The sequence below is a fragment of the Ranitomeya imitator genome, chromosome 1 (genome assembly GCF_032444005.1).
Source record: "Ranitomeya imitator isolate aRanImi1 chromosome 1, aRanImi1.pri, whole genome shotgun sequence".
In the NCBI taxonomy this organism is placed as follows: domain Eukaryota; kingdom Metazoa; phylum Chordata; class Amphibia; order Anura; family Dendrobatidae; genus Ranitomeya; species Ranitomeya imitator.
In genome coordinates this window covers 1,130,845,033-1,130,861,174 of record NC_091282.1, presented here as the reverse complement: position 1 = coordinate 1,130,861,174, position 16,142 = coordinate 1,130,845,033, and the positions used below count along the sequence as shown (strand labels likewise).

At 44.7% G+C, this 16,142-nt stretch overlaps 1 protein-coding gene across 1 annotated transcript in view; it reads left to right on the top strand.

Moving 5' to 3' along the window:
• The window catches only part of OCIAD1 (OCIA domain containing 1), a 41,606-nt gene extending 28,570 nt beyond the window's left edge, over positions 1-13,036 (top strand). The window contains exons 6-8 of the mRNA XM_069744488.1: positions 2,734-2,933; positions 7,212-7,355; positions 12,803-13,036. Of these exons, the coding sequence (XP_069600589.1) occupies positions 2,734-2,933; positions 7,212-7,355; positions 12,803-12,840 (382 nt within the window). The 3' untranslated portion in view covers positions 12,841-13,036. The remainder of the gene's footprint in view (positions 1-2,733; positions 2,934-7,211; positions 7,356-12,802) is intronic.
• The last annotated feature ends 3,106 nt before the right edge of the window (positions 13,037-16,142 follow it).

Here is a 16,142-nt window from a genome sequence, read left to right as displayed (position 1 = left end):
TCCAAGGTTCCTGACTTCATAGCTCGGTCCAACGATCCAGCAGCAATCGGGGCAGATGCACTCGTACTCCCGTGGCATCATTTTCGGCTTCCGTACATATTTCCCTCGAGGGAGTACCGGTAATCCTGATTGCGCCAGATTGGTGTGCCGGGCATGGTACGCGGAACTAGTTCAACTAATCGCCGATGTTCCCTGGCAATTACCGAATCGCGCAGACCTCCTTTCAGAGGGCTCCATTTACCACCAGAACTCCGAGGCCCTGTGTTTGACGGCATGGCCGTTGAGTCCTGGGTTCCAACCCAGGCAGGTTTCTCTCCGGAAGGCATCTCTACCATAATCCATGCTAGACAGCCTACGTCTATGTGCATTTATCATCGCACTTAGAAAACCTTCTTTTCCTGGTGCAACGACCGGCGACATTCTCCTTGAATTTTCCATTCCTTCCATCCTCAAATTTTTACAAACGGGTTTGGACTTAGGTCTCGCCCTTAGTTCTCTCAAGGGGCAGTTTTCATCCCTGTCTGTTCTGTTCCAACGCAGGATTGCTAACAGATTACAAGTGAAGACGTTCAGTCAGGGAGTCTTCCATAGGGTGCCTCCCTATAAGATGCCGTTGGAACCATGGGACCTTAATCTGGTCCTCGGAATCTTGCAAGATGCTCTTTTCCAACCTCTACAGGAGGTTTCTCTGTCTTTTCTTTCAAGGAAGGTTGCCTTCCTGGTTGCGGTCACATCCATTAGACGAGTCTCAGAGCTGGCGGCTTCGTCTTGTCAAGTTTCCGTTCCTGAATTTTTATCAGGATAATGTGGTTTTGAGAACATCCCCGTCCTTTTTGCCAAAAGTTGTCTCATCCTTTCATCTCAATCAGGAGATTGTCTTACCGTCTCTGTCTGGCACCAGTACATCGCATCGAGAAGGCCCTCCACACACTGGATTTAGTGAGAGCTCTCAAGAGATACGTCTCGCGGACGGCGTCCTTCCGCAGGTCGGATGCCCTGTTTGTGCTCCAGGAAGGGCCAAGGAAGGGGTTTCCCGCTTCCAATGCGACAATAGCAAAATGGATTTGTTCAGCTATTCAGGAGTCCTACCGAGTCAGAGGTCATTCTGTCCCAGCAGGGATTAAGGCTCGTTCCACTCGGTCAGTGGATGCGTCTTGGGCCATCCGGCACCAAGCTTCGGCAGCACAAGTTTGCAGAGCTGCGACCTGGTCCAGTCTGCATACGTTTTTTTTTTTTTTTTATCAAATAGATTTTTATTATCCGCAAAGAATAAACAATCAGAATATTTCTCATGTTTCATTACACATTTACAGATAACTTTCCCCCCAGACCCAGAGCCCCCCCCCCCCCCCACAACGCCCAACCCCAGAGACCTCAGCCAGAGCCACCCCACTTCCCATCATCATACAAACATTTGAATAAACATCCGTTATATTTCCATTGAATACTAGGCTCCCTATATTCTCATTTATCATCCTAATTCAAGTCCATCCACGGTTGCCACAGCTTGTGGAAGATGTCCAGCTCAGTCTGCATACGTTTACAAAACATTGCCATATTCATTCTCCGGCCTCAGCAGAGGTGACCATTGGCAGATGAATTTTGCAGGCGGCTGTGCCACATCTGTAACCTGTGGGTACAAGGAGCAATTACAGTTGATTGTTCCCCACCCAGGGACTGCTTTAGGACGTCCCATGGTCCTGTATCCCCCAATGAGGCGTAGGAGAAATAGGGATTTTTGTGTGCTCACCGTAAAATCCTTTTCTCCGAGCCAATCATTGCAGGACACAGCACCCACCCTGTTAGCCTAATGGCTTTGGTTTTCTGTGTTGCCTTGGTTTTGACATAGTTCATCCTGGCTAAATGTTAAGCTCCTACTGCTTTGTTACCGAACTGGTTCACTTGGAGCCAGCAGGAAGGTGTATACTGCAGGGGAGGAGCTATTCTTTCTGTATTACTTAGTGTCCTCCTAGTGGCAGCAGCATAACACCCATGGTCCTGTGTCCCTCAATGATTGGCTCGGAGAAAAGGATTTTACGGTGAGTACACAAAATTCCCTATTTTATGACAGCTGTCCGTCTCCGCAGCTGCATGTGTCGCGGCTGTGTGTCACAGCACCTGCATGGAAAGCCCCCACACAGGCTGAAGCTAAAACTAAACTAGATTGTTTTTCAGTCGAATCGATTCTTTCCTCCAGGCATATTTGCAAGCAGCCTATTCAATTTTCTTTCTCTTTTTTTTTTTTTTTTTCTTTTAAAAGGTCAAATTCTGCACTGCTCTTTTCCACATTGGGAGATGTTACCAGTAGTGATGATCGAACGTGCTCTGATAAGGTGTTAAGGCGTCATGCTCAGGTGCTAACAGTGTCTTTGCTGTGCTCCAATAATGTGAGTCCCCGCGGCTGCATCTCTCACAGCTGTTTGACAGCCACAACGCGTGGGCATTGCTTATCAAGCATATTTTTCAAGCACGCCTAAGAGTGATAGCACCTGAGCTTGCTCCTTTAATACCTTATCCCAGCACGTTCGCTCATCCCTTGTTGCCAGTGAGATCCTGTGTTCAGCATGTGTGAGTGCCCAGTGTGGTGCATCCGTCCTATTCTTCAATGAGCGGTGCCACAGTATCCCCTTTTAAGTTCTGTTTTGTTTATAGAACTGAAAATAATGTGATCACTTTCTCACCATTTTGGGATCTTTTCACATTTCTTTTAGTGTTTTGTAAATAACTTTTCAGATTTCCCCCGCGTACAGACCATCCTTCTGACTTTTCTCCCGCTGACGTCAGAGCCCCGACTCAGACTTTTGCCCCAGTAGCAGCTGAGCCGCCATCCAGTGTGTACTCCAGCAAGTATGAGGCCAGTGTTGCTGAAGTGCCGTTCAGTTCATCCATGAGTGAGTCTTCACCCACTGGAATTGGAGACAACGTGTTAGCCGGTAAGTGCTGATATTTTATAACTATAGCTGCTGCGTCAGGCTCTTGCTGTCAGTTGAACAGATTGTGAAGACCAGAACTTGCGCTTTCTGTGGCTCTAGGCAAACCTCTTCTGTGTGGACAAGTAAAGCGGGAGAAACAGGATATCATGACCCCAAATTATTTATATAAGCAAGTATGTAGCTCATTTAAAGACAAGTCCAGCAATACCTTTTACATGGCCGGTCCATTCCTCCATTAATGAGAAATCGATGTTTGAATTGATGAGGCTGAAGAGCTATTGTCGATCTGAAGCCTCGGTCACTCTAGCTCTACTCTCCTCCATGCGCCACCTCCTCCTGCTTGACTGATGGCTCCTTTCCCTGAAGTAACACAGCATAAAGGCTTTCAGTCAAGCCAGAGGAGGTGGAGCAGGGCAAGGAATAGAGCTTGGAATGACAGAGGATTCAGATTTACAAATGACTTTTCAGCCTCATTGGGTAGGAGTTCACTGATTTCTTAATAATAGTGGAGCTGGTTGGCCATGTAAAGGTCTTGCTGAATATGTCTTTGAAAGACCCTGAATGTCTATCTGAACTGCATTTTTCTTCTCTGGTATGCACTGAATGTCTCCGGCTTTGCCTAGACCCTGAATGTCTATCTGAACTGCATTTTTTATTACTCTGAATTGGACGGGAATTGACTGGAAGGTAACAGAATACCAAAAGTACTACAATGTTTCGGTTTCTTTTCTTTCACCTCCTACTGCTTTCCTTCTTACAATCTCCTGCAATCCCTCCACCTAGTAAAGAACTAGTCATTTCTTCCTCAATACTCCCCAGCTATCTCACCTTCTCCTCAGAACTGTTCCTCCACATACAATCCTTTCTCTCCAGGCACACACGGCCACACACGGACATCATGTCCTATCCTGCTCCCACCTTCTAATGCTTTCTCTGCTACTCCTCTGGTGACGTATCCCCAAATCCTGGCCCTCCTCAATACATCCCCACCCTCATTTCTAACCCCCTGCCACGATCCTCCGCACTTTTTCCCAACCATGATAATCTTATATCCATTCATCCCTTACCTGGAGCATTATGGAACGCACGCTCCATCTGCAACAAACTGCCATTTATCCATGTCCTCTTCATCACCAACAAACTCTCCTTCCTTGTCATCACTGAAACCTGGCTCACCCTCTCTGACTCAGCCTCTTCAGCTCTTACACCCCTCGCCCCAGCAACAAACGTGGTGGAGGGGTTGGTTTGCTCCTGTCTGACACCTGCTCCTTTACTCCAATCCCGCTACCACCCTCCGCTACTCTTTCTTCGTTTGAGGTGCACTCTGTCCGCATCTATTCCCCCTCCAGCTGGCTGTCATCTACTGCCCCCCAGAACTAGCCATCTCCACCTTTCTTGACCACCTCACCACCTTGCTACTTCATTTCCTCTCTGCTGACATCCCCACTATCATCATGGTGACTTAATATCCCCATTGACACTTCCACCTCAGCTGCCTCAACTTTTATCACTCAATGGTCCTCTGAGGCCACTCACAAAGATGGCCACACGCTGGACCTAATCTTCACCCACCTCTGCTCCCTTACTAATCTCACTAACTCATCCCTCCCCCTGTCTGACCACAACCTACTGACATTCTCTTCCCTCTCCTCTCCTAGTGTGCAACCCCTACTCCACAAACCCACCCTCGCAGAAATTTCAAACACCTCAATTTACAATCACTCTCTGAGTCACTTCTCCCTCTTACAGACATAGCCTCCCTTCATGACACAGATGCTGCTGCCACTTTTTATAACACCACAATAACAGCAACATTCGATTCGTCCGCCCCGCTCATGCATAGCAAAACTCGTACACTCAACAGGAAGCCCTGGCTGACCAGTCTAACCAAAGAACTGAGACAGGCTTCCAGGGTCTCTGAGCAGAGATGGAAGCGATCCCGCTCTGCTGACCACTTCACTGCATACAAGCAATCCCTCGCCAGCTTCAAGTCCACACTCACTGTCGCAAAACAAACTTCTCATCTCTCAAATCCTCCCTGTCTCACAACCCTAAACAGCTTTTCAACACTTTCAATTCTCTACCCCGTCACCCCCGCGCACCCCTTTCTCTCCCCTCTCATTTCTGCTGAAGACTTTGCCTCTTTTTTTAAACAGAAGATCGATACGATCAGAGAAAGCTTTGGCCCGCAGTGCTCAATGCCCCACTTAGCTGCTCAACTCTGTTCCTCCACAACCAGCTTCACCATGGCAGAAGATCAGCTCTCCACCCTCCTATCAAGATCACACCTCACCACTTGCACACTTGACCCGCTCCTGTCCCACCTCATCCCTAACCTTGCCACGGTCTTCATCCCAACCCTAACACACCTCTTCAACCTCTCATTCACAACAGGTGTCTTCCCCCTCATCCTTCAAACATGCATCAATGACACCTATCCTCAAAAAGTCCTCCCTCGACCCATCCTCTGTGTCCAGCTATCGCCCGATATCCCTTCTCCCTTATGCCTCATAATTACTGGAACAACATGTCCATCTTGAACAGTCCTCCCACCTCTCCACCTGCTCCCTCTTTGACTGGTTACAATCTGGCTTCTGACCCCATCACTCAACTGAAACTGCCCCAACTAAAGTCACCAATGACCTACTAACTGCCAAGATCAAGCGACACTACTCTGTCCTCCTCCTCCTGGACCTGTCTTCTGCCTTTGACACTGTGGACCACTTCCTTCTGCTGCAGATCCTCTCATCTCTTTGCATCACAGACTTGGCCCTATCCTGGATCTCGTCATATCTAACAGACCGAACATTCAGTGTCTCCTTCTCCCACACCACCTCCTCACCTCGCCCCTTGTCTGTTGGTGTTCCTCAAGGCTCTGTTCTAGGACCCCTACTCTTCTCCATCTACACCTTCGGCCTGGGACAGCTCATAGAATCCCACGGTATGCAGTATCATCCCTACGCCGATGACACGCAGATCTACTTATCCGGACCTGACCTCACCTCCTTATTTACCAAAATCCCACACTGTCTGCCATCTCGGCCGCCTTTTCTGCTTGCTTTCTAAAACTGAACATGGACAAAACAGAATTCATCATCTTTCCCCCTTCTCAATCTACCACTCCACCAGACCTATCCATAAATGTCAATGGCTGTTCACTTTCCCCAGTCTCACACGCCCGGTGCCTTGGGGTGATCTTCGTCTTTTCCCTCTCTTTCAAGCCACATATCCAAGCCCTTGCCGCCTCCTGCCATCTCGGACTCAAAAATATCTCCCGGATCCGCACATTCCCTGACCGCGACATCATAAAAACACTAGTGCATGCCCTTATCTCCCGCCTTGACTACTGCAACCTCCTACTCTCTGGCCTCCTCTCAACACTCTGGCACCACTCCAATCCATCCTACACTCTGCTGCCCGACTAATCTACCGGTCTCCCCGCTATTCCCCAGCCTCTCCCCTATGCCAAGCCCTTCACTGGCTTCCTATTGGCCAGAGACTCCAGTTCAAAACCCTTGCAATGACATACAAAGCCATCCACAACCTGTCTCCTCCATACATCTGTGACATGGTCTCCCGGTACTTACCTACACAATCGCCTTCTCTACTCACCTCTCATCTCTTCTTCCCACAACCACATTTAAGACTTCTCCCTTGCTTCCCCCATACTCTGGAACTCTCTACCACAACACATCAGACTCTCGCCTGCCATAGAAACTTTCAAAAAGAACCTGAAGACCCACCTCTTCCAAAAAGCCTGCAGTGATCCTCACCCTACTGAACCGTCGCACAACCAACTCTACCCTCTCCTAGTGTATCCTCACCCATCACCTGCAGACTGTGAGCCCTCGCGGGCAGGGTCCTCGCTCCTTATGTACCTATGTGCCTTGTTTTTTTGCTCATGTTTAATTATTTTTGTCTATATTTGCCCCCTTTTCACATGTAAAGCGCCATGGAATAAATGGTGCTATAAAAATGTATAATAATAATAAAGAGCTACATGCGTGTATAAAGTTAAGGGTGAAATCCTGCTGATCGCTTCCCTTTTAAGTTAAAACTAGTTGGTTATAGTGGTGCTTTTAAACACTACTCTACATTTGTTTCTGTCTTTTAATAATTTTAAGGGAGTGAACTTCACTTTTCAAGATTCAATAATAATATAATAAGCTTTTATTACAGTTTACTTGGAAGACACATAAAAACTTTAAATGTTTAGAGATTTATTTTTTTAATAAGTAGTTTGAAGATGTGTATTATAATTTCTGTTTTATTATCCAGAGCCTGATCCAATTCTAGCAGAGCCTGGTAAACAGAAACCAATCACTTATGATGAGCTGAGGGACCAGAACAGAGAGCACTACCACAAGGCTGGCCCGACATCCCCTAGAGTGCCTGTACAGGAGAAGCAGCCCTGGAAGGAAGGTATCAATATATATATATTTTTTTATTTTATTTTTGGATCTTAAAAACACAAGGATATGAATATGGTTTGTTATTCTATTAGGAATAAAGCTTGTACAGAGGAGATTTAAACCTCCCTTACATGAAAAAAAAAACAGTTACACTATATAGCTCTTCACTCTCACCCATTGATTTCAATGGGACTTCAATGTCAGAAATTCCAGAAAATATCCCACTACGAGAAAGCAAGAGTCTACGTTACGGCTCATTCAAATGTCCGATTACGGACCACTAATGCATGGCCTCACCACAGCTCTACTGACCCAAGCGGGATAGCCTCATAGAAACATAAGAAGCTGCTTGGGTGAGGAGACCCTCAGCCAATCTGTGCATTAGCGGTCCGATCTCGGACTGATGTACACAGACATCTGAATGAGCCTTTAGACGTTTCCATCTGATTGTCTAGTAAATCATGTCCGATTGTCTACAAATCATTGTAGGTGGGAATGTATCTTCAGGCCAGTTTCACAATATCCTACCTTATCCACAGATCTAATTACCTAAACTCACCCTCCCCATATATATATATTCCTATGAGGCTGCAGAGTTTGGTTGTTTACGGAGACCCGTGGACAGACTAGACATTGTTTGCCGTACTGGGTCTGTAAATGTCACTCAGGAAAATGACCTGACAATGTAGTTTATTACTTGGATGATGCAGAGATAGAGAATTTGAACACAATGAGCGGATTTAGAACTGTTGCAAGGAAAAAAAGGAAAAAGTGGCGTATATGCCCACGACAACCATGTGAGTATATACAGGTCCTTCTCAAAAAATTAGCATATAGTGTTAAATTTTATTATTTACCATAATGTAATGATTACAATTAAACTTTCATATATTATAGATTCATTATCCACCAACTGAAATTTGTCAGGTCTTTTATTGTTTTAATACTGATGATTTTGGCATACAACTCCTGATAACCCAAAAAACCTGTCTCAATAAATTAGCATATTTCACCCATCCAATCAAATAAAAGTGTTTTTTAATAACAAACAAAAAAACCATCAAATAATAATGTTCAGTTATGCACTCAATACTTGGTCGGGAATCCTTTGGCAGAAATGACTGCTTCAATGCGGCGTGGCATGGAGGCAATCAGCCTGTGACACTGCTGAGATGTTATGGAGGCCCAGGATGCTTCAATAGCGGCCTTAAGCTCATCCAGAGTGTTGGGTCTTGCGTCTCTCAACTTTCTCTTCACAATATCCCACAGATTCTCTATGGGGTTCAGGTCAGGAGAGTTGGCAGGCCAATTGAGCACAGTAATACCATGGTCAGTAAACCATTTACCAGTGGTTTTGGCACTGTGAGCAGGTGCCAGGTCGTGCTGAAAAATGAAATCTTCATCTCCATAAAGCATTTCAGCCGATGGAAGCATGAAGTGCTCCAAAATCTCCTGATAGCTAGCTGCATTGACCCTGCCCTTGATGAAACACAGTGGACCAACACCAGCAGCTGACATGGCACCCCACACCATCACTGACTGTGGGTACTTGACACTGGACTTCAGGCATTTTGGCATTTCCTTCTCCCCAGTCTTCCTCCAGACTCTGGCACCTTGATTTCCGAATGACATGCAAAATTTGCTTTCATCAGAAAAAAGTACTTGGGACCACTTAGCAACAGTCCAGTGCTGCTTCTCTGTAGCCCAGGTCAGGCGCCTCTGCCGCTGTTTATGGTTCAAAAGTGGCTTTACCTGGGGAATGCGGCACCTGTAGCCCATTTCCTGCACACGCCTGTGCACGGTGGCTCTGGATGTTTCCACACCAGACTCAGTCCACTGCTTCCTCAGGTTCCCCAAGGTCTGGAATCGGTCCTTCTCCACAATCTTCCTCAGGGTCCGGTCTCCTCTTCTCGTTGTACAGCGTTTTCTGCCACATTGTTTCCTTCCAACAGACTTACCATTGAGGTGCCTTGATACAGCACTCTGGGAACAGCCTATTTGTTGAGAAATTTCTTTCTGGGTCTTACCCTCTTGCTTGAGGGTGTCAATGATGGCCTTCTTGACATCTGTCAGGTCGCTAGTCTTACCCATGATGGGGGTTTTGAGTAATGAACCAGGCAGGGAGTTTATAAAAGCCTCAGGTATCTTTTGCATGTGTTTAGAGTTAATTAGTTGATTCAGAAGATTAGGGTAATAGGTCGTTTAGAGAACCTTTTCTTGATATGCTAATTTATTGAGACAGGTTTTTTGGGTTATCAGGAGTTGTATGCCAAAATCATCAGTATTAAAACAATAAAAGACCTGACAAATTTCAGTTGGTGGATAATGAATCTATAATATATGAAAGTTTAATTGTAATCATTACATTATGGTAAATAATGAAATTTAACACTATATGCTAATTTTTTGAGAAGGACCTGTATACAGCTCTGGCAAAAATTAAGAGACCACTGCACAGTTTTATGAAAATCTGCTCCTCTACGTGTCTGACAGCCATTCCATTCCAGTGTCAGTTGAATTCCAACCAGAGTACACTGTGCAAGTTGCCTCTTCTGAGAAAAAGAGGACTTTACTCTATAGCGCCACCTGTTGGAAGTAGCGATCCTACAAGTCACAATCAACTCTTTAATGAGTCGTGCAATATGACTTAGGATAAAAGCCAAATTAGTATCTCAATTCGCAGACACGGTGTTTCGGGCTGTTGGCCCTCGTCAGTGCGAAGCATGAGAACTAATTTGGCTAGGTGAGAGGCTGTGGACTGGGGTCTAAGGGGTATCGTTTCTCCTTGTGGAGAGTGACATACCATCTCTGGCAGAGTACACCTCATTCTACTTAATGTGCTCCTAATTAGTTGATCACCTGAACCAAATCTTATTTAACGAAGGAAAGTATAATAAAACCCTGCTGTGGTGTGCACAATCCTCTTGCAATAGGACAAGCTGGATGGCAAAACAAGTGCTAGTAATAGCCCAAAAGTAATAGGAATGAAAACATCACTTTTATCCATGCCAAAGGAGTTGAAAAGAAGTCTTGAATAAGGGAAAAGGGCTCAATTCTGGCTTTACTAGCAGAGGGACGCAGTGAGCGTTATGTTGCCTTCCTTCTTAAAATTTCTAAGACTGCAGTCCATTACAACGAGGTCGAGCAGCAGACATTGGGGACAACAAAGCTACAGACCAGCAGAGGGTGAAACTGCTCTTCACTGACCGGGATGACCATCATCTTATTTGAATGTCACTCAGCAACCGCAGGATGACATCAAGTGACCTACAAAAGGAATGGCAAATGTCAGCTGGGGTGAAGTGCACGGCAAGAACCGTTTGTAACAGGCTCCTAGAGGCAGGACTCAAGTCATGTAAAGCTAGAAAAAAGCCTTTCATCAATGAAGTGCAAAGGAGAGCCAGGCTGAAGTTTGCCAAAGACCATAAGGATTGGACCATAGAGGACGGGAGTAAGGTAATCTTCTCTGATGAGTCAAATATTCAGCTTTGCCCAACATCTGGTCATCTAATGGTTAGACAGAGACCTGGAGAGGAGTACAAGCCACAGTGTCTTGGACCCACTGTGAAATTTGGTAGAGGATCGGTGATGATCTGAGGATGCTTCAGCAAGGCTGGAATTGGGCAGGTTATTCTTTGCGAAGGATGTATGAAACAAGCCGCATACAAGGTTGAACTGGAAAATACCGTATATACTCAAGTATAAGCTGAGATTTTCAGCCCAAAAAATGGGCTGAAAGTGCCCCTCTCGGCTTATACTCGAGTCATGGTCGGCGGGTGAGGGGGAGCAACGATAGTCACATACTCACCTGCTCTTGGCACGGTCCCTGCATGTCCCATGGTCTCCGGCACCGGCAGCTTCTCCTGTTCAGCAGTCATGTTTACCGCTCATTAAAGTAATGAATATGGACTCCACTCCCATAGGGGTGGAGCCACATATTCATTACTGAACAGAAGCAGCTCCGGGAGACATCTGTCCGGGAGAAGCTGCCAGGGACCGTGCTGGGAGCAGGTGAGTATTTCATATTCACCTTTCCTCGTTTCACCGCCGCTCCTACTTCCGCATTCTCTGCAGTGACTGTTCAGGTCAGAGGGCGCGATGACCTATTAGTGTGCGCGCCGCCCTCTGCCTGAACAGTCACTGCGGAGAGACAGGACGCTGAGGGGCAACGATGAGTATGTCTTTTTTTTTTTTTTTTTAATTGCAGCAGCATTATATTATTATAGCGCCATTTATTCCATGGCGCTTTACATGAGGGGTATACATAATAAAAACAGGTACAGTAATCTTGAACAATACAAGTCCCGCCTGGTACATGAGGAGAGAGGACCCTGCCCGCGAGGGCTCACAATCTACAAGTATATGTGGCACATTGTTATATGGAGCCATAATCGGCATTTGTGCAGCATTATATGGGGCATATTTTGTATGGAGCATCTTATTGGGCCCATCATGAACTGTATGGAGCATTACATGGGGCTCTTGATTCAATATGGGTATTCAAAAACACAACCCACTGATGTCTCAAATAATTTAACTTTTATTGGTATCTATTTTTATTTTTTTACATTTTACCGATAGCTGCTGCATTTTCCACCCTAGGCTTATACTTGAGTCACTAAGTTTTCCCAGTTTTTTGTCGCAAAATTAGGGGGGTCGGCTTATACTCAAGTATATACGGTAGTTGATTCCTTCTGCTCAGGCAATGTTCCCCAACTCCGAGGACAAGTTTTTCCAGCAGGACAATGCGCCATGCCACACAGCTAGGTCAATCAAGGTGTGGATGAACCACATCAAATCCCTGTCATGGGCAGCCCAATCTCCAGACCTGAATCCCATTGAAAACCTCCGGAATGTAATCAAGAGGAAGATGGATAGTCACAAGCCATCAAACAAAGAAGGACTGCTTACATTTTTGCATCAGGAGTGGCATAAGGTCACCCAAAAGCAGCGTGAAAGGCTGGATGGCAAGATGTATGAAAGCTGTGTTTAAAAATCATGGTTAGTCCACAAAATATTGATTTCTGAACTCTTCCTGAGTTAAAACATTATTGTTGTTTCTAACTGATTATTCACTTGTTTTCTTTGCATTATTTGAGGTCTGAAAGCACTGGGGGGGGGGGGGGGGGTTTAAACCATTTTTCTTTATCAGAAAAAATACAAAGTTTGCTATCAGAAGTTTATACAATAAAAGAACAATTCACATTTTACTCAAATACAGCTATAAAAAGAAAAATCAGACAAATTGAACATTTTGCAGTGGTCGCTTAATTTTTGCCAGAGCTGTATATGTGTGTGTGTGTTGATTTGGCAGGAGCCTGCTACAAATAACCTGGAATCTGACACCTGTGGTTTTGTATTTGATTTTTTTTTTTAATGTTAAATTTGCAAAACAAATGGTGTGCACAACACATTGGTGAGTGTTGTTATCCTTAATAAATAAAATTTGTGTTTTAGTGAAGAAGAACAAATATGGCGACGTGTGGGAAGAATGAAGCTCCTGTGACACACCAAATGTTATCTGTAATAACTGTTCCTTACGTTGACACTCAATAAATGAAAGCAACATGGATAACAGAACTCGGATTTATGGTGTATAATATATTATTGCATTATGTTGCTGAATCTTTGCTATTTCTGTTGGAAGGAATGGCGTTATATTTTAGAACATTAAATTTACATTTTTTGTAAGTGTTTCCTGTTGTCGGTTTTTAACCACTGGATCAGTCACACGAATGTCTAATGTATGGTGAATTGGTGCACCTTGCTTGACCACATAAGATGCTTTCTCACCAGGAAGAAAGCGTCAGGTTTGGAGTAGGCAGATTTAATACATATTCCTAAGCAGAAATCGTAGGCTGGTGTTTGTCTACGTGCACACTCTGGTTTTTGCTGCAGCAAAATTTGCTGCAAATACTCAAAGCGTCGGCAGCACAAACACTGCATAAAATACAGGCATGTCTACTTTTTTTTTTGTCTATTTGAATGGTGAAAAACACCTCAAAGCCACTAAAATAATTTACCCCAACAGAACACCACATCCTAAAATTATTATGCAAATTGAATTTAAGTGTCAAAATGTATTTTTTTTAAAAATAAACTCCTGTATGGTATAGTGCATGGGGTTGTAGCGCCAGAACATCTCTAGCTGTGGCAATTCACACGATTTCCTTTTATTACTGTTTCCCATGCAGGCAGATGGACTTCAAGCTATATATTTAAAAGCACTTTTACTAGCAGTTTGTTCCTAAGAGATATACCTTTATAAAAACCTATTCCGTATAATAGCATCTATTATGTCGCTCGCTGTGCTGCCGAGTCACAGCTTTCGATAGTATACGCCTTGCTACTGCTTTCAAAAAACCTGTGTTAAAATTTAATAAAAATAAACAATTTCTAATAAAATATTTTATAGTATCTTTATGTCTCTTTATCCCACTAAGCTATTTAATTTACTGGGGATTATTGTTGAGCTCATGTACATGACGTTACATTACTGATTGGACTTATGGGATATAAAGATTAAGGCATGATGTAGAAGGTGTATGCCAGACAAATTAAGGCCGGTTTCACACGTCAGTGGCTTCGGTACGTGTGGTGACAGTTTCCTCACGTACCGTAGACATTATAAATGTGTCTGCACATGTCAGCGTGTTTTCATGGACCATGTGTCCGTGTGCAAAACACGGAGACATGTCAGTGTTCGTGGGAGCGCACGGATCACACAAACCCATTAAAGTCAATGGGTGTGTGTAAACACGTACCGCACACGGATGCCATCCTTGTGCTGTCCGTGTGCTTTTTTTTTAAAGTCATATGGTTAAAATTTAAACATTGTTTCAATACACGGACGAAAAACACGGATGGTCTACGTGCACACACGGACACAGATAGCTCCAGGACCGTTTCTTCCGGTACCGGAAATATCTGGACATGTGAGACAGGCCTAAGAGAGCAACTGCTGAAATACCATAACAAAGCTGCAAATAGGTATTTGAGTTGACTGGTACCTCTGATGTCCTGCAAACCTCAAGGTGTAGAAGCTTGCTGTTCTGTAAAAACTTACTATTTGGCCACCTCTAAACAGTGCTCACAAGCAGAATATGTTACTAGGCCAAGACAGACAGTAGGACTAGTTTTAAACAGTCTTGTTTACTATTGAATACCATGCCACCCTGGATGGCTCAGATGGATGGATGGCCACCATGTCCCAACAAGGTTGCAACATCAGCAAGGAGTAATGTCTAGACCACAATCCTGGGTCGAGAGCTGGGAAGGCCCCCTTAGGGGTTTCTGGAAGTGAGAAAGTGACCTTGGCAAATAGATTGTTTCTGACTGACCACGGTCTTCCATGGTGGAAAAAAGAACCATGCCATCGATGGCAAAATAATCGTTAATTTTATTAATGGAGCACCAACATATTCCACAGCACTTTACAATTGAGAGAATGTGTACAGACAATAAAAACAAAACAAATTAACACTTGCAGTAGGAGTGAGGGCCTCGCTCACGAGCTATAATCTATAAGGAAATGGGTGATGATACATAAGGGAAAAGTACTTGTTATATACAGGCCTGTCAACTTTATAATAAACTATGTATTGAACCCTCCAACCAAAGTCTTGGAGATAATGCCAGTGTGGCATGTACGGAGTCTGGTGCAATACTGTGCAGGCGCCGGATGCTTCCAATAGAAAAACACATCTCTGGTTAGATTATAGATAAGGTTTTTCAGATAAAGCTGCATTATCCAATCCTCAGCCAGTATATGTGTGGTTACCGTTGTGGAGACACGGGGGTCAGTGGGTGCTCTTGTCCGTTGGCCTGGCTGTCTTTAGAAAGGCCTCCCACTGGATGCCTGTACTCCTTCCCTGTGTGCAGAACAGTACTCAGACCACACAAGGTGAGGGTACCACACTTTGGTAAGACATATATCTCACATTGATATACACACATGGCCATGTTGAGAAGGGGTTAAGGGCTCCTGAACATGACTGATTTTCTCGTATCTATGATATTCTATGGGGCCGTGTACATGTCCAATTTTTTTTTCTCAGACCAAGTTGGTCAGCTGGAAAACAATTAAACACATCCAATTTTGATCCTAGTGTTGGATCAAAGTCTGAAAAAAAATGGAACGCACTTGGATGACATCCTTGTCCAATTTTCACGGACTGAGAGAATGGAGAAACTTTTTCTCCACATCCGAAAAAAAAACCTATGTCACTCGGATCTAATCCATAACTACGATTATTCTGATCAATCAAAATCTGAAATCCAAGGACACCTGGCAGCGTCACCTGTGTGTAGATAAATTAGGGAGTATCTGACGGTTTCTGGAAGGGCAAACTTTGACTTTCTACGTCCTTGTTAGCAAAGAGATGACAATAAATGCAAGTGGAAGATAACTACCTCTTAGGCAGATGATGCATGTCCCATTCAGACCTCACAGTGCACAAATGGAAATGCAATATTTTCTTTTCCTTATCTATAATATCCAATGTAAAAACTATCCATGGCACTGGCAGACACATACAGAAGAGGGCCCGTGTAATAACTGTATATGAGTAGAGGAGAGAACCAGGCTGCAAAGTACTGCTGAAGCGCCAGGTCTGGAACTGCTGGGGCCTAGCCGCCTGTTGTGGGGGGTAAGGAAATTGAGGACGGAGGAAACCCATACCCTGCAGAGAGGGGACATGGTGAGTCAGTAGAGTATAAGGAGGTCTGTGCAGGAAAAGAGAGGAGCTTCCCGCCAGAGGGCTGAGAGAGAGGACCTGCGCCGCAAGCAGCGATAGAT